Raw genomic sequence first — 23,673 nt, forward strand, 5'->3', positions numbered from 1 at the left:
AGCTACTGCCATCAGTTGTGATGTTATCATGTTTTGCCTGTTCCACTATTTGTAGAATGTATACTGGCATTTGAATGTAGCACGGGAATCTGGATACACTGTGGACACAGTAGACATTTTATATTGAACAAAAATATAAAACGCAACAACTTCAATGATTTTACGGAGTTAGTTCATAAGGAAATCAGTCAATTGAAATTAATTCAGTCGGACCTAATCTATGGATTTCACATGACTGGGCAGGATGCAGCCATGGGTGGGCCTGGGACGGCATAGACCCACCCACTTGGGATGCAGGCCCAGCCACTCAGAATAAGTTTTTCCCCACAAAGGGCTTTATTACAGACACAAATACTCCTCAGTTTCATCAGCCGTCCGGGTGGCTGGTCTCAAATGATCGCGGAGATGAAGAAGCCGGATGTGGAGGTCCTGGGCTGGCGTGGTTACACGTGGTCTGCGGTTGTGAGGCCGATTGGACGTACTGCCAAATTCTCCAAAACGACGTTGGAGGTAACTATGGTAATGAACATGAAATTTTCTTGTAAACAGCTCTGGTGGACATTCCTGCAGTCACCAGGCCAATTGCAAGCTCCCTCAACTTGAGACATCTGTGGCATCGTGTTGTGTGACAAAACGGCACATTTTAGAGTGGCCTTTTATTGTCCCCAGCACAAGGTGCAGCTGTGTAATGATTATGCTGTTTAAATCAGCTTCTTGATATGCTACAACTGTCAGGCGGATGGATTATCTTGGCGAAGGAGAAATGCTCACTAACAGGGATGTAAACAAATTTGTGCACAAAATTTGAGAGAAAGTTTTTTGTATGGAACATTTCTGGGATCTTTTATTTCTGCTCATGAAACATGGGACCAACACTTTACATGTTGCGTTTCTATTTTTGTTCAGTGTAAGTGTATATAGAAGCATGACGCTTTCGGAATTCCATGATCAGAATACTAATGAGGCATGAACTGTCAAGTCTAGACACAGCCTAACGGGACCTCAGACAAACCAGGTTTCCATCTGCCACGGTATCTGTTAAAGATGTCTACGATGAGTATGGCGTGTCTCCTCTAATGCCCAGGAAACTAAGATTCAAACTCCCATTACAGCTCTGCAACAGTTATATCAAAATATGGACTTTCTCTGAGCGACAATCAACTAAAAAAAATGCCTTAATTTTTCATATTAGATCATTTTTCCTACTGACAAAGAAACCACAAATAATTAGGTACGTTTAATATCTGATTTTATTGAGAATATGTCATTTCAAGCATGAAATTATTCTGTGTAGTTTCTGGAATGGAAAAGTCTACGACTGTATTGGTCAATATTTGTATGAAGACGAGGATCATTTTATAAATAACAAGAAAGGAAATATATAATAATCAGAAAAACAGTTCCAGTGATGTATGAAAACAATGGTGCTAAATGTGGCACAGTGGGCTGAATAGTAGACAGCACAGACCATCTCTCCCCCATTATGACAAAACTAAGGGAAAAACACTTCGGTCAAATATGGACGAGCAAGCCCTAATGGCGCCGTCTTGATTGTAAATCTGCAGTAATCACTTAGATGGTGGCACAGCCTTCCAGATTTACTCCCCTTTATATATTAATTGTTCATTTCCCGAACCCTCTTTTCACCATTTCCTTGCTTATGACCCTCACAATTGAATCACAAATGGACGGTGACCATTGCATTGTGGGAGAAAAGATTAAGTGATACAGCAACAAAAAAAAGAAGAAAAAAAAAAAGAAAAAAAGAACGTGGTAATCTGGCTAGATTTACACTCTAATATGCTGACATTCTTTTCCCTCAAACATGAAACAGAACCATGTTCCATATAAACATACTCATTCTCTTTACATATACACATTACATGGTGGTGTAAGAACCAGATAAATGTACAAGTATTTACACATTTTACAAAGTCTCAATTTCCCATGGGGTGCTCTTGATAGCTCAATATCCCCAATAACACCGGAGGTTCCATAACCACATATCATACCAGTAACTGATGTGAGAAAAGACCAACAAAAATGAAGTAGAAAATTATTTCACCAAATTGAAATCATAAAACAGTAGCAGTAGTTACTGGCTAAATGACAATATTCATATGTATCAATGTCAATTTCATGTTTTAGGTAAGAGAAGGCTTGTTTCATGATTTACAGAATGCAATCAAATAGGTATGGTCTTTACAGTTTTCAAGTGTTCATGTGTTGAACCCAAGTTCTGGAATTTCACCCGTAAGTTTTTTACCAGACTACCCTCAGTATTTTTGCCTGAAGACAGTGGAGACCCTTTGGCACAGTACTGGTAGTCGAGGCTTTTCAAGATTTTGAGTTGGCCCTTTCCTTTAGCTCCTTCCTCCTCTACGCTCTCCTTCCCTCCAGTCTCCACAGGCCTTGCGCCAGGAACCCTCTCCACTATAATTACCTTGTTCTCATTGGGCAGGGTGGTCTGACCAGCCACGCAACAGCTCCTCGTGGGCACCTGGAGGTTTTGCAGTTCATGTAGAGGCAGTGTTCCCAGCATGTGATCCAAAGAGTTCCACCTGCACAGCGGGGGCTGGGGCTGAGCCTTCCCCACAGAGCCCACACCCTGGTGGGCCGTGGATGACGTAGTCTCAAGGGAGTCTGTTAGGGCACTGTTCATTTCTGTGGAGCCGATGCAGCTGGATGAATAGCCAGCGGGGCTCCATGAGGTGCTGCACCCCTCAGTGCAACTCTCCATCCTCTCTGGGACGGAGTAGCTACGGCTGACAGGTGAGGAACCCGGGTCCAGCCTGGGGTCAGTATATTTAGAGCGCAGCTCCTGGACATGTGGCCAGTGGAAAATCTCTGTCTGCACTGGGCTCGGAGGACCGTTGGGACAAGGGGACGTGACCCGTGAGCTGGCCCCAGAACTGAGGCTTGGGGTCGGGCTTGGGGTCCTCAGCTCATGCACGACCACTTGCTCATAGGAGTTGAGTGACAGCATCAGGTTAGCTCTACCTGCATACACAGAAAGACAGGGCAGAGAAAAGGGACAGCGGTTTTATAATTTCAGTTTTACAGATTAGAGCATCACATCAAATCATAACTGATCAGCAAAACATAAAAAATACATTTAAAAAAAGCTTACCCCAGTCTCTCTTTTGGACCTTCGCCTCGTAGACAGCTGGCAGGTTCTTGGGGGCAAGGTGTTTCTCAGCTTCCCTGTTCCTCTGCCTCACCACAGGCCTGCTGTTCTTGATGCGCTGGCTGTACTGGCGGGCCAGCTGGAACACCTTGTTCTTCATCTTCTCCATGTCCTGCAGGATCAGGTCCTCATCTACCTCTGAACACAGACTGATTATCCTGGGGACGGGAGCGCTACTTACCCCGCCTCTCTCCCTGGACTTGGGAATCTTATTCTGGCAGGACTCATGCCCTGAGAAGGGGTCTGGGGTGATTATGACAGGTAATGGGACTGGGGATTCCTTTGAGACACTGCCCATGTCTGACTCCTCCAGGATCCTCATGGGCTCGATGTACTCAGCTTCAGGGCTATCGCTGCTGGTTCCCCCCTTCCGGGATAGATGTGATCTGGGATGGAAAATTTCCTCTGTACTATTGGAACCCTTGGGTTCCTCAAGGGTCCCACTGACATCTCTCTCTTGCCACACTTGGACCATGTCTGAGGAGGGTCTGAAGAACTCTTCCTCATCTCCAACGGGAGCATCATTGACACTCTGGGACCTGGGCTTTGGGTCTGCAGCTCTCTGTGGCTCCAGCACAGGGGTATTATTAGTCCTCTGCTCTTTTTCTATGCCAGGAAGGTCGAAAGCTGACCAAAAGGTGGGCCGGATGTTCGGGGAGCTCCTCCGGTGCCCTGGAACCGCCTGGTCCTGGGGTTTGCCGTTAAGCTGCCGGCTCAGGTGTCTGACCAGGCCTGCAGGGATATAGGACAGGCTCTCCCTGCGTGTGATGCTGAAGCTGGCGTCCTGGTGCTCAGCATGTTCGTAATACCTCCTGATCTTGTGGATGAGTATCTGGTCTTGCTTGGAGAGAGTGAACTGGCGCTCCACCTCCATGAGGTGGTCTGGTCTAGGGTCAGGCGTTGAGGTGTTGGCCTCCAGGAGCAGTGGGGGCTCTGGGGTGGAGTTGACCAGGGTCTGGGACTTCTCCTGGAGCATGGTGCTCAGACAGGGGTTGCTGCTGCTCCTGCTGCCCGGCTGAGGTGAGGGGCAGCCCAGGGAACGCAGCTCCTCTGAGACCACCAGGCTGCCTCTGCGGGACAGGCTGCTGACAAAATGCTCAGCAATTACACTGGCCTGGTCCAACACAGAGGCAGGTAGAATGCTGCTGGGCTCAGTCCGCATCGCCCCATCCTCCAACTCTGAACACTCTCCATTGATCATCTCATCCGGTTGGTGGGCAGAGCAGTCACTCTCCTTCTCTTCTCCTTCTTTGTACCTTTCCTCTTTCCACTTCTCAAGCTCTGGTGTCTGAGATGTCTCAAACTGTCTTGGAAGCAGGGTGGGCAAGGCATCAGGCTCTGTGTATAGGGGTGGGTTCTTGTCACTCTCTTCCATCACCACTACCTTAGGAGCACTGCTTTGAGGAAGCACCTCCTTCACATACACCTGGATAAGGAGGACAGAGTCTATATTAACATCAGGATGGTTAAGGCACGACCTCTGATAGTAGCACATATCGTCTAATATTCTGTCAAAGGAAAGGACCGTATAATGGATAGTGGGACATTTTGATTCCATTTTTAGCTTTACAACTAATTCCTCAGATACAATTGCCACGGGCCATGCCATACACCCCTGCTGAACTCAGCATTAAAATGAAGCAATTTCAAAAAAGTTGAAAACACCAATTTCACTCTAGTGTGCAGTTATAACAGACTAATTTCCAACCGCCGTCTGGCTGTGATGGTGTGTGTAGTGGAATGCAGCAGGGAGCTGCGAGGAGGAGATAAGGGAGGGATGAAAATAACTTGTCACACTCGGCTTGGAACCAGCCGTCCCACAGAGCACCCAGGAGACGCAGGTTCTATCAAAAATATTCCCCGTCCCAATATCAAAATGTTGCATTTCTCACCGTGAGAGATGACAGGCGGCAACAGCATGAAGGAGGGGACTTCTCATTTACAGGACATAAATACACAACCCCCTAGAGCTGGGATGATAAACCGAAAATTACCGACACCACCTTCTTACCGAAGCATTTTATTTAGGGTCCTAATAGTCAGTGATTTTGCTACACAAATGTACCTGCAATTTTTTTTGTTCTAAAACCAAAATTTGCTCAACAGTAAAAGCATACGCATTATATTGATTCCTGCTATGACAGTATCTGCCTGTCCCTGTTTCATTAGCTGTCAGCTGATGTGTGAGTGAACCACCCCATCTCCCCACTGTGCCCAGAGGGACAGATGCATTCTAAGCACAAGCATCTGACAAGTTGCTCAAAATGTAATTGTGTTACATTACTGTTATTCTAGTTACAGAGAGGAGTCACAGCTTTCTGTGAGTATACAATTTATTTCAATGAGTTCATGGTACCACTTTACAATTGGAGTAGGCTAGTCTACGTAGTATGGTTTTGATGCGCATGTGGAGCGGAACGCTCCATTTGCGTTGAATAGGCCTACGTCAGGTAGCCTTGACCTAGCGCTGGAAAGGTTTTGTAGGGCATTGGCCAACATTTACTGATAGGTTAATCAATTAGCCTACATAGCTAGATATGATCTTATTGCTAGATAGCCAAGTGTTTTGATTTTCCACTTCCCCAGGTGGTGAACAATATGCCAGTAGGCCTATGCACGAAGATGGTCGGCAAATTAATCTCTAAAGAGCCAAACAGTATTCAGATCATTCTTTATCCTATTTTGACAGGTTGCACATACAAAATATCATGCATTCCCTGGATCTGTTAGATCGAATGGCTCACCAGTGCACTACGTTCAGTGGGTCCTGCAGCACCCTCAGCACCCCTACTTCCCGCAGCTATGCCCACTGGTTGTAGGCTATTAAGATGCCAAGAGGACTTATCTGAACGGAACAGTGCTCATCTTTTGGGCCAACTACCAGTCTTCCTTGCTGGATATTTTCAAAAATGCCCATCCCCCTCAAAATATGAAATCATTTTCTGAAAGCATTGCCTGAGAGATATAGAAGAACCAAAAACATTAATCTGTTCAGAAGAATCTCTTGAAGCTTAGTCTCTCGTGAATGATTTGGTTCTGGGTGCAGAGACTACCCTAACTTTGACCCAGCCAGTCCACACTCTCCATACCTGGTCAGTGAAGGCCTCCACTGTAGCCATTTCACTGATCTCCTGGGCTGATGTATCCACCCTCGCCCCCATTGGTCTCTTCTCATCTACAACCTCACAGTGTTCTTCATCCTGGGACAGCAGAACACAATATGAAGGGGACTGCAGCACATTCAGGTTGAACACTGTGCCATACACAGGGGTACCATGGCCAAAAACCATACATTGGAGTATCACATTGCTATATACTCTGTTTCCAGACAGTCACAATACTGATTAGCATTGAGTTGTAAAGCACCTGTGTGACAGTACATGCATTTTATAGACAGCTGACATTCATATTAGAGATATTCAAAGTTCAGGCCATTTTAATCCCATTAGAGCAATTAACCTTTAAAAACCTCCTCTGTGGTTTCGGAATAATCAAAAGAGAAACCTTTTAACTAATGTGATTGCCAAAGACCAAAGCACCTATTATCCTGACTCCCCGATTTGACAGGCAAATTCACCTTTGAAGTCATACAGCAGCTCTGTGGATCCATTGACTCAATGCAAATGCAACCGTCAACTACGCACAAGGCTAATTGCTAACCTCCAAATTAGTCATTTCTACAATGTTGATTTTGGGTCTAACTCCCCGCAACACAAGAGAGAAAAGAATGGTAGTATGCGTGTTAATCCTTCACTTAAACCCCCTCAAATTCGGAACATACGAAGCCTTTTAATGACTTGAACACAGAAAATGTATATTTATAATGTACATTTATAATGTACATAATACCGTCACCTTTTCCCCAACATTAAATGAAGACGTGATTAATCATAAATCTGATCAGCAGATCTTCATGCTACTGATTGTTGTTACCATTCCTGGAAGGTTTAGTCCATGCTGTTATTATTATTATTGTGTGAGTTTGAAAACCAGAAGCATTCCATGAGTATGGCAAATGGTAGCTGGGTGTTAGTGAATTACATCAAGGTCGAGGTAAACAGAGAGGGAGATTGTTGATTGGCAAGCCAATGAAATGGCAGAGGAAATACGAAACCCATTGGTGGCAGTGAGCCTCACCGTTGTGAACCGAGCGGAAAGCAAAGCCCTGGCCCTATAGTGCCAGCAGGAGATGGCTGCCAGCATAGAGCTGGCAAAGTCGGCTACCTGGTCGTCCTCCATCAGAATATCATCCATGTTCATCTCCCCCTTCTCCTCCTGCTCAGTGCCCCCCTGGAGGGGCGGGGACCCTGGCCTAGGGTCCTCACCATCACTGGGACATAGCTCCTCCTGGTCCTCCTGTACACTAGGCCTCTCAGCCTTGGGCTTGCCTAGACTGGAGCCCAGCATACCGACACTAGCAGAGGGTTGCAGGGAACGCCTGTCCCCCAGCAGAGCACCTTCACTGTCCGCATGCTGTAGCGTGAAGTCACAGAGAGTTGAGTTGTTACTGCGAGGCCAGCATAGACGTGTTGTGTTTTCAATGCAATGTTTTTGAAAATCATGGCATCGCTGACTGCTCTAGTACAGTGTGAGATATGAAGGCACAATGTGTCCAAGTTAGCATGCTGTCCATTCCACACTGTGAACACATTACAATCACTGAAAACCCTGAGACAGAAACCTTTAACTACCACAGTTTAACCCAACAGGGCTTAGAGTAGCAGTTCCTCTCTTTTGGTTAATTTCTCTCTGAATGGAATGGAAATTGTTTGACCCTGCCGAGTCAGGGTCAAACAACATTATCTCACTAGACACACTGAACAGAGTCAACCGATTTCTGTTTTTCTGCACAGAGGAGAAAAACACATGGCAGGGAAAATGGTACTTTCATCATTGGGGAGCTTACCTTCAGAATGGCTGCAAGTCAGGAGTAGATAATGAAGAGGAGACACATTTAAAAAAAAAGGAGAATGTCAACAATATTGCCAATACAACAAACTCCATTTATATAACATACTATAATAATATCTGAGCAAGTTAATTGGATAAACTGAATGAGAAATGCCTCCTTTCAGAGACTCAGAAATGATGCAATTCACAAGGACAGTCCTCTCTGACCGAGGAGGATAAAGAACAAGAAAATAACTTCATTAGGTTTGTAGCTAAATTGATTTGAGAGGGCGTAAAGACTCCAAAGAGACAAGACAGAGGTACTTAGTTTAGTCCTTTCATTACTGGATAATTAAAATGCATGAGAGCAGCCCGAGCAACAGATCTAAAGCCAGGACTGAATTTGACTATTGAAAAGAGCTTGAGCATGACAAAGCCTTTCAGTAATATGGCCCATAATTTACATCATTATGTGTGAGCTAGGGCAGAGGGGTGTGTGGGGGTGAGAGAGTGGAGTGGAGTGGGGTGGCTGGCCTTTTGATCTGGCTGTCCAGGGGTCATCTAGGGCAGAATGAAAGTATGGGGTGAATACAGAGACTTGGTACGAGCGACAGAGAACCTGAATCAAAGCAGCAGTGGCTCCAGGTTGCTGTTCATCATGATAATGAACGTCAAAGACCTCTAACAGGCTGTTTAAGCTAATTATTATGAATAACAATTGTTGCCTTTAATACCTTTGGTTGTCCTCACAATCTGTTTCGCTGGTTCTAAATGAAAAAGAATAAAAGACATGGTCGAAGCATAGTGAACATATTTGTGGCAAATATACTGTACTCCCAGACAGATATCACACAAGCAATAGACAAAACGTCTCTTAAATGTGTTAGTTTTTTTATCTCAAAATCGTAGCACTGTCGGTAAGTAACTAATCGAGACTGACGAGACGGCGTTAGTGTTGTTTTCATAAAACAAAAACATTGTTTTACTATGTCCAGGGGAACTATCTTACCTGATCTCCTGCGTCCGTGCCGTCCTTCTGCGGGGAAGTCTTCAGCCTGGCAGGACACAGCCTTCTTCAGCCTCTCTGGGCTGTAACGGTACCTCCCTGATCCTGGGTCTGCACACAGCATCACTACTACTCACTCACTACCAAGCCAGTCAAAGCAATCATTCTCTACTCATCTACAGGGGACACAACAGTTAATAATTGTTCCAAAAGGTTTACAAAGAAGCTAATATATTTCCAGTAAATGAATTGATCTTCTTGCACTCAATGACGGCACTTTATGATGCTTTGGTAACAGCCGCAGCCAGAGATATGGTTAGTGCCTTTACCTTTGATTAATAGCAACCCTATTCATTCATCTGGAATACTCACTGAGAGAATCCTTTTCCAGGATGGCCTCTTTTGCCTGTAAGACAGAAATCAGAAGAAAGCATTAGTAATAAGTTGATGTGAGTGGATGGTGCAAGACTGTAGGATAGTTGACAGAGGTGGAGATGAATCCCTGCTGTTAGGTTTACCTTCTGTGGGACGATGGTGTGGTGGTTCTCTAGAATCAGCCTCCTGATATGACGAGCCCAGAGGCGCTTCTCCTCTACAGTCTTGGCCTGAAACAGACAGTTGTCAATTATAGTGAGCTCTTGGAGAACTATTACAAGAGAGGACAGGCAGATGATGTAGTGGTAGAACCACACTCACCTGCACAATGTGAGGCTGCTTGGGATGCTTGAAGTGGATCACACTGAAGTGCAGGGGGTCCTTGGCACTGTCAAGCAGCATCAGAGTTGAGCACTGAAACCGAAAACATACACAAACGTTAAACCAACCTGATAAAGCAAGCCCATGCCATTCGGGTTAGACTGGTCGACTGTGCCTGCTCCGTACCGAGATGTGGGTCTTGTAGACGTAGTGCTCTCCTCTCTTCTTGGTGATGAGGAGCATCTTGTCGAAGAGGAACAGCATCCGGGTATTCTTGGCATGTTGTACCTGGAAAGTTCCCTCCAGGACCAGCTCTCCAAATGTAGTGAGGTCAGGGCCCTTCCAGTTGATCAGGAGAGACTGGATCTCCTGCACACACACACACACACACCTATATGAGCGGTGATTGTATCTTGGTCTCCTAAACATTGGTTGGGTACACTACACTGGCAAAACTGTACATGAAAGCATGCACAAGGGGTGCAAAGTCAGCATAGAGAACTGTGTGTTTTTGTTGTTGTAACATTAAAAAAACACAGTTAGGCAAGGGAAACCATGGGCAGTGAACTAGCCACCCAATTAAAAGCAGGAATTAAAACAAAACCAAAACGCAGCAGACAAGGTGACCCTGTAGAACCTGGTGGTTCTGTTATCCCAGGGGGCCTGGTGTTTAGGAGTTAAAACATCATTTGATTTATTGGGTCCCTACAAGGCCAATTTCTTTCTAAAGATTTAGGCTTTAGACTATGTCTTAAGGTTGGTGGTGGAAGTTAGAGGTTTATTGCTTTATTGGAACAACATACTTTGCAATTAAATCAAAACGTGAATGGCCTCTCTCCATACACAGAGTACATTAAACTCAGCCAGGGAAATACTGTGGAACAGCAGCCTGGAACAGTTTAGGAGGCTGGGTGACTAACATAATGCCTTATCAACAAGACCTCCAGCAACACAGTCAAACAGCATACACTTCATTATCTGATAATAAAAACCTCTAGAGAAACATAGCCACCAGAAAATGACCTCAATTAGATGTCATTGCTGCACTACACAATGATGCAGGTACAGTATATCACAATAGTGGAAAGGGGTGGGTCAAATTCCCTTCACCCCACCCTGAGTAGCCATCCTGACCTGCAGCCTGACAGAGTGCTCGTGCTTCCTCTTCATGTCATTGATGTACCAGGCCACCCCGGTCATGGTGTCGATGGCCTCCTGCACCACCTCATAGCCCTCCTCATCAGGGTCAAAGTGCTTGGCAATCTCCTTTCAGCGAGAGAGAGAAAGAGAGCGCAAACAACCACAGCATGACGAGTCAAGACCTCTGGAGTAGGGTTGATTGTGTTGTTGTAATATGCAATACAATGCTTTGCCATCTTCTTGCCAGGTTAAAGGTTGAATGCAATTTTTTTTGCCCTCCTGTCAAAGGACCCCACAATCAACCTGCAATCGCACAAGGACAATTCTATATAGTTCTCTTAGACCATCTCTACCCGTAGTAAAGGTAGTAGGTAGTGAAGACCAGTGTACCTGCAGAAGCAGGTGGTATTTGAGGATCCTCTGGACAGGTTTGAGCAGGTAGGAGCCCAGGGGGAGAGAACGCTTGAGAGAGGCCTGGCGATCGCTGAAGAACTTGGCCAGGGTCTTACTCCTCATGCAGTCTGTCAGTGCACCCACAGACCTAGAAAAAAAACCACAAGCCAATGGATCGTACAGATGACTATCATTTTTATTTAAACATGTCCATAGAACCACCCAAAGGTTCCAGAAAACCATAAATTATCCCTTCTACTTACTTGGGATAGTTTGTGCAGTACTGCGTGTAGATCTCAAAATCATCACTCTATAAAATAACAAAATGGAGGAAGACCCCACAATCAGATCAATAACACTAGCTTGTCCAGCTTCCTGATGATAGGTTCAATTCAGTCTGTCTATGAGTGGCCTCCACTTACCTTATCTACGAAGCATCTGGCCACAGCCACAGGGTCATTTTCACACATGTCCAGAGACTGCAGCAGCTCACTGTGGAAGAAGACCGACATACAGACATGCACAGCATCAACTATACAGACATCTGAGGTCTTGTCAGAGACGGCAAGAAGAGGAATTCAGTGTAAACTACAGATAACGGCCAAAATATTGGAAACAATAAATTAAGGATACAAAGTATATTGAAAGCAGCAGCTTCCACACAGGTGTCGTTTCTGAGTTAAGCAATTAACAACCCATCATGGTAGCCCCCAGGATGATAATGCCCCCATCCACGGGGCACGAGTGGTCACTGAATGATTTGATGAGCCTGAAAACGAGGTAAACCATATGCCATGGCCGTCTCAGTCACCAGATCTCAACCCAATTGAACATTTATGTGAGATTCTGGAGCGGCGTCTGAGACAGCGTTTTCCACCACCATCAAAACACCAAATGATGGAATTTCTCCTGGAAGAATGGTGTCACATCCCTCCAATAGAGTTTCAGACACTTGTAGAATCTATGCCTATGTGCACTGAAGCTGCTCTGGCCAACGCCCTATTAAGACACTTTATGTTGGTGTTTCCTCTATTTTGTCAGTTACCTGTACATTCAGGTACTATGTCAGGTAACATGTTTATGTTTTGCCTGTGGCGATACCCAACTGAATAGAATATGCATGGCTGAATGCGTTTGTTCTGGTTAACCTCATTCTGTCCATAGACTCCAGAGAGTCAGGTTTCCCCACACCAGAGTGGACACATGGAGAGAGGGGTCACCACTGCAAAACATAAAGGAGTACAAAACCAACACAACATCACCACAAAAAGGTATTTTACGTGGTCGCTGGCCACACACATGCCCAATCAAAGACAATCTAACATCTAACACCATTCAGCTGCAAGGGCTGAACCAAATAATAAAGGAAAAACATTCCAATGTGTCAATATGCTCTGAGTACAATGAAATGTCTGTGCTTTTTGTTTGTTTATTTTTGCCTAAAGATCATGTTCATTATAATGTTCCAAGACATTCTTTCATCAAGCCATTATGTGGTAGGGAAAGATGGTCTGTTTCAGGGGTACAAGCAGAGTGTAGTGTGGTGACCTGACCCTGAAACGGGGGCAGTGTGTCACTGTGGGTCAGACCAGTACTGTAGTGGGAACTTTAAATCACAACATGACCCAGAGACCGTCACTAGTTAGTCACACACATCTCTAAACTGAATGACAAGTCTAGGACCGTCTGAAAACCCTGTGTATGACAATGAACTGTCTGCGTGAGACCGTCAGTCTCCAATACAATACAGATAACAGAATGCCATTCCATGTCTATGCAGAGGTTCGTACAGTTTCTGCTTGAATGAATCTGTCCTCAATCACCTTGGGAGTGTGCATCAGTGTTGCACATGTTTTCAAACCAGTGCTTTAGAAGTACGCTTGCCTCTTGCGCATCAGTAATTTGCTCCCCCTGGGCACTTCCTGCTAATTGGCACGACTCAGTCACAGCGTTTAGCCGAGATGATGCATAGTGTGCAGTGTCTCGATCAGACAACATCCTAATAATCCATTCTAACAGACACTTCATTTACTTTCTAAAGGACTCTAATACAAAAGCAAACTTCCCACTCCAGTGTAAACACATTGTATATTGATTCTGTACGAGAGTCAGGGGGACGTGTATGAAAACTCCCCCTGCTGTAGATGAAACAACAAACACTAATCAAAACCTCTATTTTAGAAGTCTACACTGGTAGAAATTGCATTCGAAAAGGCATCGGAACCTTTTTTCACCATTTGGTTTCTATGGCATTACACTATGATTGGGAAGCGTGTGGGGAGGAACCTGACAGAGCATAGGGATGTTTGTGGCTCTTCTCTTTTGGCATGAGGCTTAGTGAGCATATGCCGACATGGTACGTTTGCATAGACAACATATGTTGTTGTTCGGATGATCCTATCGGGTGCACAGAGTGGGTGACGGTCCTGATAACATCTGCAGCAGAGTGGACACATACAGCCATAATGTCATTTGTCTAATGCGTAACTGATCCCAATCTGCTGTGTTCTGGGCCAATCTGTGTGTTTGGTGTTGGTTAGCCATCTTTTTCCTCTATCGGTCTAAATCTGTTTTGAGGTCAAAAACTCTCCAACACAGCCATATAAAACAGAGCTCTTGCCAGGAAGCCTTTGAATCCATCTCTGTCAAAACAGCATTCCACTAAAATGGCAATGTCTTCCCAATGTATGCTCCAAGTTGAGTGTAATGAGTGTTAAACTTGTACCAGGTTGTTTTTGTGAAGACGGTCTGTAAAAAGACAATGCATACATGCAGTTACAGTTCATTTGCCTTGTCATTTTGGGAGAACACGGGGCGTTGACAGACAGGTGTCTGAGCCTTACCTGTTAAACTCATAGATGTCCTCTATATTCCCAAACAAGGAAGAAACCTGGTCTGGTTGGATGGGAAGGTTGTCCATGTCTATGATGTGAGCCAGGTAATCCTAAATAAACAAGACTGTGGTTATACTGCAGGTTCAATTTGCCCTATGAAAAAACAAATATCCTGTGTGTGTGTGGTGTATATTTTCAGTCTAAACTGCAATTTCAGATTATTTCCAGTAGAGGGAACTTGTGTATAGAGAAAATGTAACATGCGCCTGCTGTTGGCTCGTGGTGGATTCTGCTTCAACGTTTCAGTTTATTGCACATCCTGTTTGCACTTTCTATGACCAGGCTAAAAAAGACCACATAGGACGATGCCCATCTGCAGTCCATTACAACAACACTGTATGACTCAGGATCAATGTGTTCAAATCCAAGTGGTTCTGATGTAATGTTTCAATGGTCCTTTTAAGGATTTATTCCTTGTTACTGGAGGGTAGTTTGACCCTCTGGCAGTAGTTCTGTAAAACTCAGTCCATCAGACCAGCACACAGTGTTCTCCTCCCAAGGCCCCTCTCCCATCTGGCTGCAGGACTACTCTGAAGTAGATATTAAAATAACTGAAACAGAGGCACATTAGTCATAGAGTACATGCTAGAAATGGCTGATGCTTCTCCTCTCACCCAGTTACACACTGGTGCTCCTTATAGAAACACACCAAATACAGACAACTACATAACTCAACTGTCTTGCAAGCAGACACGCACTCACAGAAGAAAATCACAAACAGTGTTCGACTGTTCGTATACGCAAACACGTGGGCACACAGAACCCGAGCCCCGTCAGTGCAGAGTGAAGCAGTCATCCCTTCTCACCACACACTGAACTAAACCAGTTCATAGTGGAAGCATTCCCGTCCAGTGACAGCAATGATGATTGGCATTCAGCAGGGAGTCTCACAGTCCCAGTCTTGAGCACCACTAACGCCAAGCCACACAGAGGCCTCCTACTGACCACACACACAGCCTGTGAACATATGTACAGCCTGCTGTCAGAACAACGTTAGGTCTAGGCTTGTGGTTATGGGTGGATGACCCATAAAAGGGTAGTGCACGCTAGGGGGAGGGGAAGAGGCATTTAGAGTGACATCTGGGCAGTCATAAGCGGCACATGTAATGAAATAGAAATGACCTAGTGAGAAATGATGGGAGGAAGACTATGGAAGCTAGCAGTACTCCAAACAGAGAGATTTTGACCCTCAGCATATCTGTTGAGGTGGAAGTGGAGGTGCGATTCCACCTGTGTCACACAGCTGTTCTAAGAGCTGAGATAAGGAGCTTTCTGCTTTCCCCAGATGTGGCACACAGTATGTGGTGCAGAGAGGCATGTTCCTGGATAGTGTCTGCTCTCCGCCAGATACTAACAGCTTCCCGGGTGTAGTGACAGTAGCAGGACAAACAGATGCATCAAACACGTCACTGAAATGCCAAGCTTCACATCCTGGAAAAGGAGATCCCGGTACTGAAACTTGCATGACAAGATGCCACTGCAGAGCAAGTCATTGAAATGCTGAACTTAGATTTGCGATTGTTCAAAGAGTTTCCCCCACCACAACAGTATGTGGGGGAAAAAAACAGTTGCTACTCTGCTTTGTTTCTTCAGTTGGCATTGTGATGGCTGTGTTTTTGTTGGCTGTTGCCTGTAAGGGGCCGGAAAGCTCCGTATCCTAGTTTAGGGTGCAATGAAGCAGGCAGCTAGGCAGGGCTAGTTGGAAGTCCTGAGGCAGTGCTCTCAAGCCACCATCCCTCCTGCCGGTACTAATCCAAAGAGGAGAATTACACCAACCTGAAGGGGCCAATAGATGATGCTGATCTGCACAGTTGGCAGTTGTTTTCAGACTACAAAGCCAGCAGCCATGATAAGAGAACAGTTGACTTGACTGCGGAGTGGAAGAATCATCTCTGTCCCATTTCCCACAAGCAGGAGATGATGTTAGAAGCATCCGTTAATATACATGACCAAGCTCATCAGGGGAGAGGTTCTGCCTTGAAAGAGGTGCTTTGTGTCCTAGTCCTGATTCTGCTTTAGAACTTAAGACCTGAGAAGATAACGAGATCCAAGTTTCAGAGCTGTATGCATTCACAGTAATGTAAACAGAGTGCATTTACATACACCAGTTTAAAAACGTATCAGCCACTTTACAATCCTAATCCGCTGGTTTTACAGGCTACATGGTATTTTCTATGCGATTATGAAAATGCAGTGGTGCAAATAATACTTTAAAGTACTACTTAAGTGTGTTTTTTGGGGGCATTTCACAACTTTTACTTCACTGTATTCCTAAAGAAAATAATGTACTTTATACATTTTGAATGCTTAGCAGGACAGGAAAATGGTCCAATTCACACACTTATCAAGAGATCACCCCTACTCACTAAACAAAAACGCTTTGTTTGTAAATAATCTCTGCATGCTATCGTGTGCCCCTGGCTATCCGTAAATAAATAAAAAAAATACATTTGTACCGTCTGGTTTGCTTAATATAAGCAGTTCGAAATTTACACTTACTTTGGATACTTAAATATATTTTTGCAATTACATTTACTTTTGATAGTTAAGGATATTTAAAACCAAATACTTTTACTCAAGTAGTATTTTACTGGATGACTTTCACTTCAGTAATATTTTAAGCTATCTTTACTTTGACAATTGGGTACTTTTTCCACCACTGTGAAAATGCCAGTTACAAAATACACAGGGAACTATTTCACCAGGAAATCAAACTACATCCTGGTAAAACAATCAACCCCAGAAGATTTTATAGGTACCAGACACATGTGGCTACAAGGCAAGCATTCACTTGGAAAATGGAGAACCTTATTTGCTCTCCCATTGCTTAGTCTCTGGCCAACTCCAGTAAATCAGCTCCATATTAGGGAGGTACAGACATTAAGTCATTGCTACATACCATTCCAAGAGAAACACACTGAAATACCTATTAACTTCCACTATATCATATGGCCTATAGTGAAAACACTATTGCATAGATTCAGGGTCAAGCCTCAGTCCTATTAACTAGAACCGAATGGACGCTCAAGGCGACTCACCTCCACGATGCTGCGAAGGTCCCTGACATACATGCGCTCCGTCTCAATGATCTCCATGACCACACGGTCCACATAGCTGAGCGCCATGGCATCAGTGGCAAAGGGTGAGGTTGGGGTCGGAGGTGCAAAAGCTCTCCTGTTGGAGGTGTTGGACTGGGACCTGGTCTGACTGTGGCCCCGCCACTGGTCTCTGGTTCCCCCCTGGCTGAGGCCCTGCAGCTGGGCCTGTGGTTGCTCCCTGGCTCCCTTTGCAGGGCTGAGCTCCAGGTCAATGTCCTCTCTACTGGGGGGAGGTGGTGTGGAGGAGGGGAGGGCCGTAGTACTGCCGTAGAGGCTGTGGCTGTCCCTGGAGGAGCCTGAGGACAGCGTGGACACCAGGCTCACTGGACGCTTAGCCTCTCCCTCCGAAGGGTCAGCACACAGCTGGCTGTAGCCGTCTGGTCGCTCATGATAACCACTGACGGAGACGGCAGAGTACAACCGAGGAGATTCTGATAGAGAAGAGAGAAAGGCAAGTTAGTATGCAGGGTTCATGGGCAGAAAATAGATCAACAAGATTGTTATCGGGACCTTACAATACATTTTAGATCCATTGAATCAAATACTGTACTCAGATGAGTGATTAATGATCCATGACATTATGAACCCAGTGTCCAGCCTTCCAGCCTGAGGACGACTGCTTTACTGTGAAGGGGATTTCTCAAATCATTACTGACTTGCCCCAGTTACAGCGCTCCACATTCTCTGGAAAACCCAGCCATTTCCTCCACCCTCCCTGACTGGTAGTGGCTTAGAAAAAAAATGGAGGAAAAACAGAGCGGGAGAAAATAGGGGAGTGGGAACCAGAGTCTTGTTTATGGAGCCATTTCTCAAATCAAGAAAAATTGAATTCATATTCAGTTTCACATCCTTCCGGTCCGGATTGGGAATGTTCCCCACAAACTTTCCCCAAATGCATGAAGTCACTGTGGTTTATTTCAGAAAGTATTAGGAAGGTAAAAAGGTCAAAATGCATTTTGCACCATTTAAAACTACATGATATTCTCGCCACTGAACTTGAAACCAATAAACTGAGCCGTCTGGAGAACAAACCCCTGATTGGTCACAGCAGTGACTGGGGATGTTGCCGGGATGTTGCCAAGTGAGGGATGTTGCCAAGTGAGGACAGAGAGATGGCGCTAATACAGACTTATTTCATGGAGTCAACTGCGTTAACAAATTCTTTATGAAATTCGATAAGGCAGTCATAAAATATGCTTCATTAGCAGACATCCCACATCTTATAAACATGGATCTGGCACTAGGCACTGCAGGCAGCAGGCCATTTGACTGGAGATGTGATCCGTTACCAATGACCACAATGACTTCAGAACTGAGGGAGGCCCTTTCTATATAGTAAGGATGGTATTACAAAAGTGATATACGTTAACATTTCTGAAGCTTTCACCTTTGAGGTATAATAAATGTAGAAAAAAAAATATTAGAAAGTATTGGAGATGAAAGAAATGCTCTTTGAGGTCATAAGTCAATTTGTGGAATCAACATACACAGGAAACAAAACAAGTGTCTCTCCCTCTACATAGGTTATATATAGACAGTCAGCTGTGAACTCTGGTGAATCACACTGTCACTGTAGGAGTGAGTGAGGAGCAAACACAGAGGTTTCTACACAAGCCGCCTGCCTTCCTCCTCCTGGCATCCTCCTCAAGTTTCCATGAATCAGGGGTGAGCTCATCAGGCCTAGAATGCTGGTACAGTCATTCTGTGCTACACGCCAGCCTCTACAATTTACCGCAGGGCTCGTCTACAACACCAGACTCAAGCATGCCAAGTCTCAGAGGAAGCAGGGGATGAGCATGCAACCAAGGGTTGACCTTGACCACTTCATAAAAGCTGTTTAGAGTAGTTACAAAACCATGAAATACACTGCTCAAAAAAATAAAGGGAACACTAAAATAACACATTCTAGATCTGAATGAAATAATCTTATTAAAAACTTTTTTCTTTACATAGTTGAATGTGCTGACAACAAAATCACAAAAATAATCAATGGAAATCCAATTTATCAACCCATGGAGGTCTGGATTTGGAGTCACACTCAAAATTAAAGTGGAAAACCACACTACAGGCTGATCCAACTTTGATGTAATGTCCTTAAAACAAGTCAAAATGAGGCTCAGTAGTGTGTGTGTGGCCTCCACGTGCCTGTATGACCTCCCTACAACGCCTGGGCATGCTCCTGATGAGGTGGCGGATGGTCTCCTGAGGGATCTCCTCCCAGACCTGGACTAAAGCATCCACCAACTCCTGGACAGTCTGTGGTGCAACGTGGCGTTGGTGGATGGAGCGAGACCTGATGTCACAGATGTGCTCAATTGGATTCAGGTCTGGGGAACGGGCAGGCCAGTCCATAGCATCAATGCCTTCCTCTTGCAGGAACTGCTGACACACTCCAGCCACATGAGGTCTAGCATTAGGAGGAACCGAGGGCCAACCGCACCAGCATATGGTCTCACAAGGGGTCTGAGGATCTCATCTCGGTACCTAATGGCAGTCAGGCTACCTCTGGCGAGCACATGGAGGGCTGTGCGGCCCCCCAAAGAAATGCCACCCCACACCCTGACTGACCCACCGCCAAACTGGTCATGCTGGAGGATGTTGCAGGCAGCAGAACGTTCTCCACGGCGTCTCCAGACTCTGTCACGTCTGTCACATGTGCTCAGTGTGAACCTGCTTTCATCTGTGAAGAGCACAGGGCGCCAGTGGCGAATTTGCCAGTCTTGGTGTTCTCTGGCAAATGCCAAACGTCCTGCACGGTGTTGAGCTGTAAGCACAACCCCCACCTGTGGACGTCCGGCCCTCATACCACCCTCATGGAGTCTGTTTCTGACCGTTTGAGCAGACACATGCACATTTGTGGCCTGCTGGAGGTCATTTTGCAGGGCTCTGGCAGTGCTCCTCCTGCTGGGTTGTTGCCTTCCTACAGCCTCCTCCACGTCTCCTGATGTACTGGCCTGTCTCCTGGTAGCGCCTCCATGCTCTGGACACTACGCTGACAGACACAGCAAACCTTCTTGCCACAGCTCGCATTGATGTGCCATCCTGGATGAGCTGCACTACCTGAGCCACTTGTGTGGGTTGTAGACTCCGTCTCATGCTACCACTAGAGTGAAAGCACCGCCAGCATTCAAAAGTGACCAAAACATCAGCCAGGAAGCATAGGAACTGAGAAGTGGTCTGTGGTCCCCACCTGCAGAACCACTCCTTTATTGGGGGTGTCTTGCTAATTGCCAATAATTTCCACCTGTTGTCCATTCCATTTGCACAACAGCATGTGAAATGTATTGTCAATCAGTGTTGCTTCCTAAGTGGACAGTTTGATTTCACAGAAGTGTGATTGACTTGGAGTTACATTGTGTTGTTTAAGTGTTCCCTTTATTTTTTTGAGCAGTATAGTACTACTTACAGGGAGTAATAGTACAGTAGGCTGTTGAACTCAGACCACTAGGAGTTTCTGCTGTAGTATCTACTCAGACAGAAGCTCCTCCTTTCCCCATTTACTTTAGGCTGGGAAAATGACTACCTCGCCTGCTCTAAGAGCCAGCCTCCAAGGCCTCCCTCCCGCTCTCCCTCCCTATCACCGCTGTGCTGACGTCAATGCCCAGACTGTCATGACTGGAGGAGTAATGACAGTCCAAACATCTCCTGGTCTAATAACAAACCCTAATGAGTCTCCAAGCCACTCAGTTCTACAAGTGGAGCGCAAATGATATGCCCGGTCCTAGGCTAATTCAATCTCTACACAGTACGTTTCTTTACAGAATTATTAAATAATGGTGACTCAACATTGGGATCATCAACATCATGACAAGCCATGGCAGTAAGATGGGCCATAAAATAAATCAAAATGATGTAAGAGATGGGGAAGGTAGGAACCGGAATTTCTGAAGGTCTAGGGCATTAGTACCGGGACCAGGGATAATAGAGAAAGCCAGCAACAGTAAACTAACTGTACCACCTAGGGCTGTGGCAGTCATGAAATTAGCAACCGCTGATTGTCAGGCAAAATAACTGCCGGTCTGACGGTAATTGACCGTTAATTAACAAACATTTAGCATCTCCTGGCTTCCACACGTAGCCTACAAGCCACTGATGCAGACCTTTGGAACATCTACATTTTAAAAAGTCTAATAAATCCATGTAATATAGCCTACACCTTCACAATAAATCCATTATTTATTTTAGACAGGTCTAAAGAAACATTGTATGAAGAAAATGTAGTCTATTTCAGATGAACAGAATAGCATACTCTGAGTGGTCCTTATGTTAGGTCCTGATCTGGCTATGGGCTACACTAGTTCATTAAGCAGACAAGATTTGCTTAGAATTCCATGGCATTATTTTATAGTATGAAGAATACAATTGAACATATCCTTTATGCTTAATTTAGAGCTATTTATGCAACTTCAGTTGTGATACAAACGTTGGGCTATATGTTTAGATGTTTAATACATTCTAAGGCTGCATGATGCGACTAATGATGATTTGGAAAAAAAAAAAAGACATGAAAGGCATGAGCTCTGCTTTGCTTCTTGCATAGGCTGCACAGACTTGACAATGCCTTGAATTTCCCGACAGCATACCCCTAGTGTGGCCGTAATGCCCTCAAAAAAAAACAACATACCTTTTGCGGCCAGTAGCCGTTGTGCCCTTGGGCTGAATATAATAATTCCCTTCTCCTGGCTGCATGTTCCGAAGAATCTCTCACATCTCAATTCTTATTAGCCAATGCCCGTCACCTGATCGGGTTCTTCTCACAGGCATCCATCACTACTTCGATGTAGGCTACAAGTGAAGACAGACAGAGACGCAACTGCATGCGTCCTTATTTAATTCCGAGACGCATATTGAAGATGTTAGAAGAACCGTCCACAAGATGAGTAGGCCTAACGAACAGCAAAAGCACTAGCCTATTTCAATCTACTATTCCCCCATTGTACAAAAGTTGACTTATTCCATTGGTCAATTGGCCTGTGCGAGAAATAAATATTCCAAACATACTCTGGGACAGTTGTGCGATGCGATAGAGCCCAAATTATACAACCACTCGCATCCATTTAAATCTTTAAAAAAAATGTTTTTTTAAAGCAATGAGGCTGATGCAACAGATCAGAACATTTAGCTTAATTTTGTTCAACTATTAGGCCATTTCTTCACATTATAAGCGCAGCAATGCGTACACGACAGTAGACTATAAGGGCGAATGTTCCAAAATGCAATCATTTAGCGGGAAAACACCATTCTCAAAAGTTACCACAAATGCAATTATGCATGTAAAATTATCTTCCCCAAACGTGAAACTCACGCACCACCTATATATGCCGGTTACGCTCTTCACCGGTTGGAAAGTAGATTCATGTGCTTCATTTGAAGAAGTTATTTGGCCACTTTAGTTGTGATACAAACCTTATCAAAACATATTGGCATACGGGCTAGGCTACATGAGGTGTGGGACTATGATTTGAAAAAGTCGTAAAAAAAAAGGCATGAGCTGTCTGCCTTACTGCACACAACCTGGGCATCATTCACAAGTGATAATACGTCATTCACAAGTGATAATACGTCATTCACAAGTGATAATACGTCATTCACAAGTGATAATACGTCATTCACAAGTGATAGGCTAATATTGTCACCCATCAGACTATTCTTGATTTAATCTCGTCTTTACCTATACTAATTAATATATGTGTGAAATTAGTTTTGATTTAGAATGAAGCATTATCATGCACTCAGGGGCAAAAATATACATATCATCTATGCACTTAAATAGCAAATGGAGGACGCTTTTCCCATGGTTCATTTTCATGCCAGCCAGGTAGGCTATACTCCTGTTGTAAAGCCAAGCAATGTGCTTAAATATTAGGAAAGTTGAGAAATAAATATAGTAAGCCAATGGGATCCTCTTTTTAAAATGGCCTCCATCACCCTGTTTTCTCACGCAGGCGTAGCCTATAGAAATGTTGCGCAACATGAGCTCTCATGAAGTGTTAGCCTTGATTTTTGATCGATCTGCATTGATGTCAGAGTGATTAGAGGGACAATAGAGTGCTGAGTACCAGGCAGTTAGCAAGTTTGGTAGGTTACTCATGACCATCAGCAGCATCAGAGCTTAGAGAAGCTTAGTTACATTGACTAAACAGACTTAACATGAAATAAGAAGTAATAAGAATTTAAATTCATAAGACATGGCCACATATGGAATTATTAACACATACCAACTACACTACAGCCTCTGAATGAGTGTCTTAATTATTTTGTCAGCAAACTTATTCAATGATCTCTTACATTAAAGCATATTTGATGGAAAAAAAATTGGAAATTGACTGCGGTCATGTCTCCGCCAGTGTGGCGGTAATACGGTCACTA

The 23,673-nt window shown here is 44.6% G+C and overlaps 1 protein-coding gene across 4 annotated transcripts; it reads right to left on the reverse strand.

The window, feature by feature from the left end:
- Positions 1 to 1,232: 1,232 nt before the first annotated feature.
- LOC115162391 (pleckstrin homology domain-containing family G member 3) lies at positions 1,233 to 17,320 on the reverse strand. Of its 4 annotated transcripts, none has more exons than XM_029713656.1 (17): positions 17,245 to 17,320; positions 14,156 to 14,256; positions 11,735 to 11,804; positions 11,576 to 11,622; positions 11,310 to 11,460; positions 10,914 to 11,045; positions 9,966 to 10,148; positions 9,780 to 9,872; positions 9,602 to 9,688; positions 9,456 to 9,489; positions 9,087 to 9,194; positions 8,812 to 8,844; positions 8,094 to 8,104; positions 7,325 to 7,660; positions 6,277 to 6,387; positions 3,131 to 4,613; positions 1,233 to 3,000 (listed from the first exon to the last, which is right to left on the reverse strand). In XM_029713656.1, the coding sequence occupies exons 1-17, from the start codon at positions 17,299 to 17,301 to the stop codon at positions 2,186 to 2,188; spliced, it is 3,852 nt and encodes a 1,283-aa protein (XP_029569516.1). In that variant the 5' UTR covers positions 17,302 to 17,320; the 3' UTR covers positions 1,233 to 2,185. The 4 variants fall into 4 exon arrangements, with proteins under 4 accessions (XP_029569516.1, XP_029569519.1, XP_029569515.1 ...); XM_029713659.1 differs by having other exon boundaries at positions 7,412 to 7,660; positions 9,087 to 9,209; XM_029713655.1 differs by having other exon boundaries at positions 9,087 to 9,209.
- Positions 17,321 to 23,673: the final 6,353 nt, after the last annotated feature.

Source organism: Salmo trutta, chromosome 25, assembly GCF_901001165.1.
Source record: "Salmo trutta chromosome 25, fSalTru1.1, whole genome shotgun sequence".
Lineage (NCBI taxonomy): Eukaryota > Metazoa > Chordata > Actinopteri > Salmoniformes > Salmonidae > Salmo > Salmo trutta.

What these genes read in the sequence shown, in the direction of transcription:
- LOC115162391 (XM_029713655.1), bottom strand. Translation starts at nt 17,301, where the DNA reads ATGGAGATCATTGAGACGGAGCGCATGTATGTCAGGGACCTTCGCAGC. An exon ending in CCAGATGCTTCGTAGATAAG is followed by an intron (nt 11,623 to 11,734) that starts GTAAGTGGAGGC and finishes GTTATTTTATAG; the next exon opens with AGTGATGATTTTGAGATCTA. An exon ending in TTTCCGCTCGGTTCACAACG is followed by an intron (nt 6,388 to 7,324) that starts GTGAGGCTCACT and finishes CTGCTGTCCCAG; the next exon opens with GATGAAGAACACTGTGAGGT.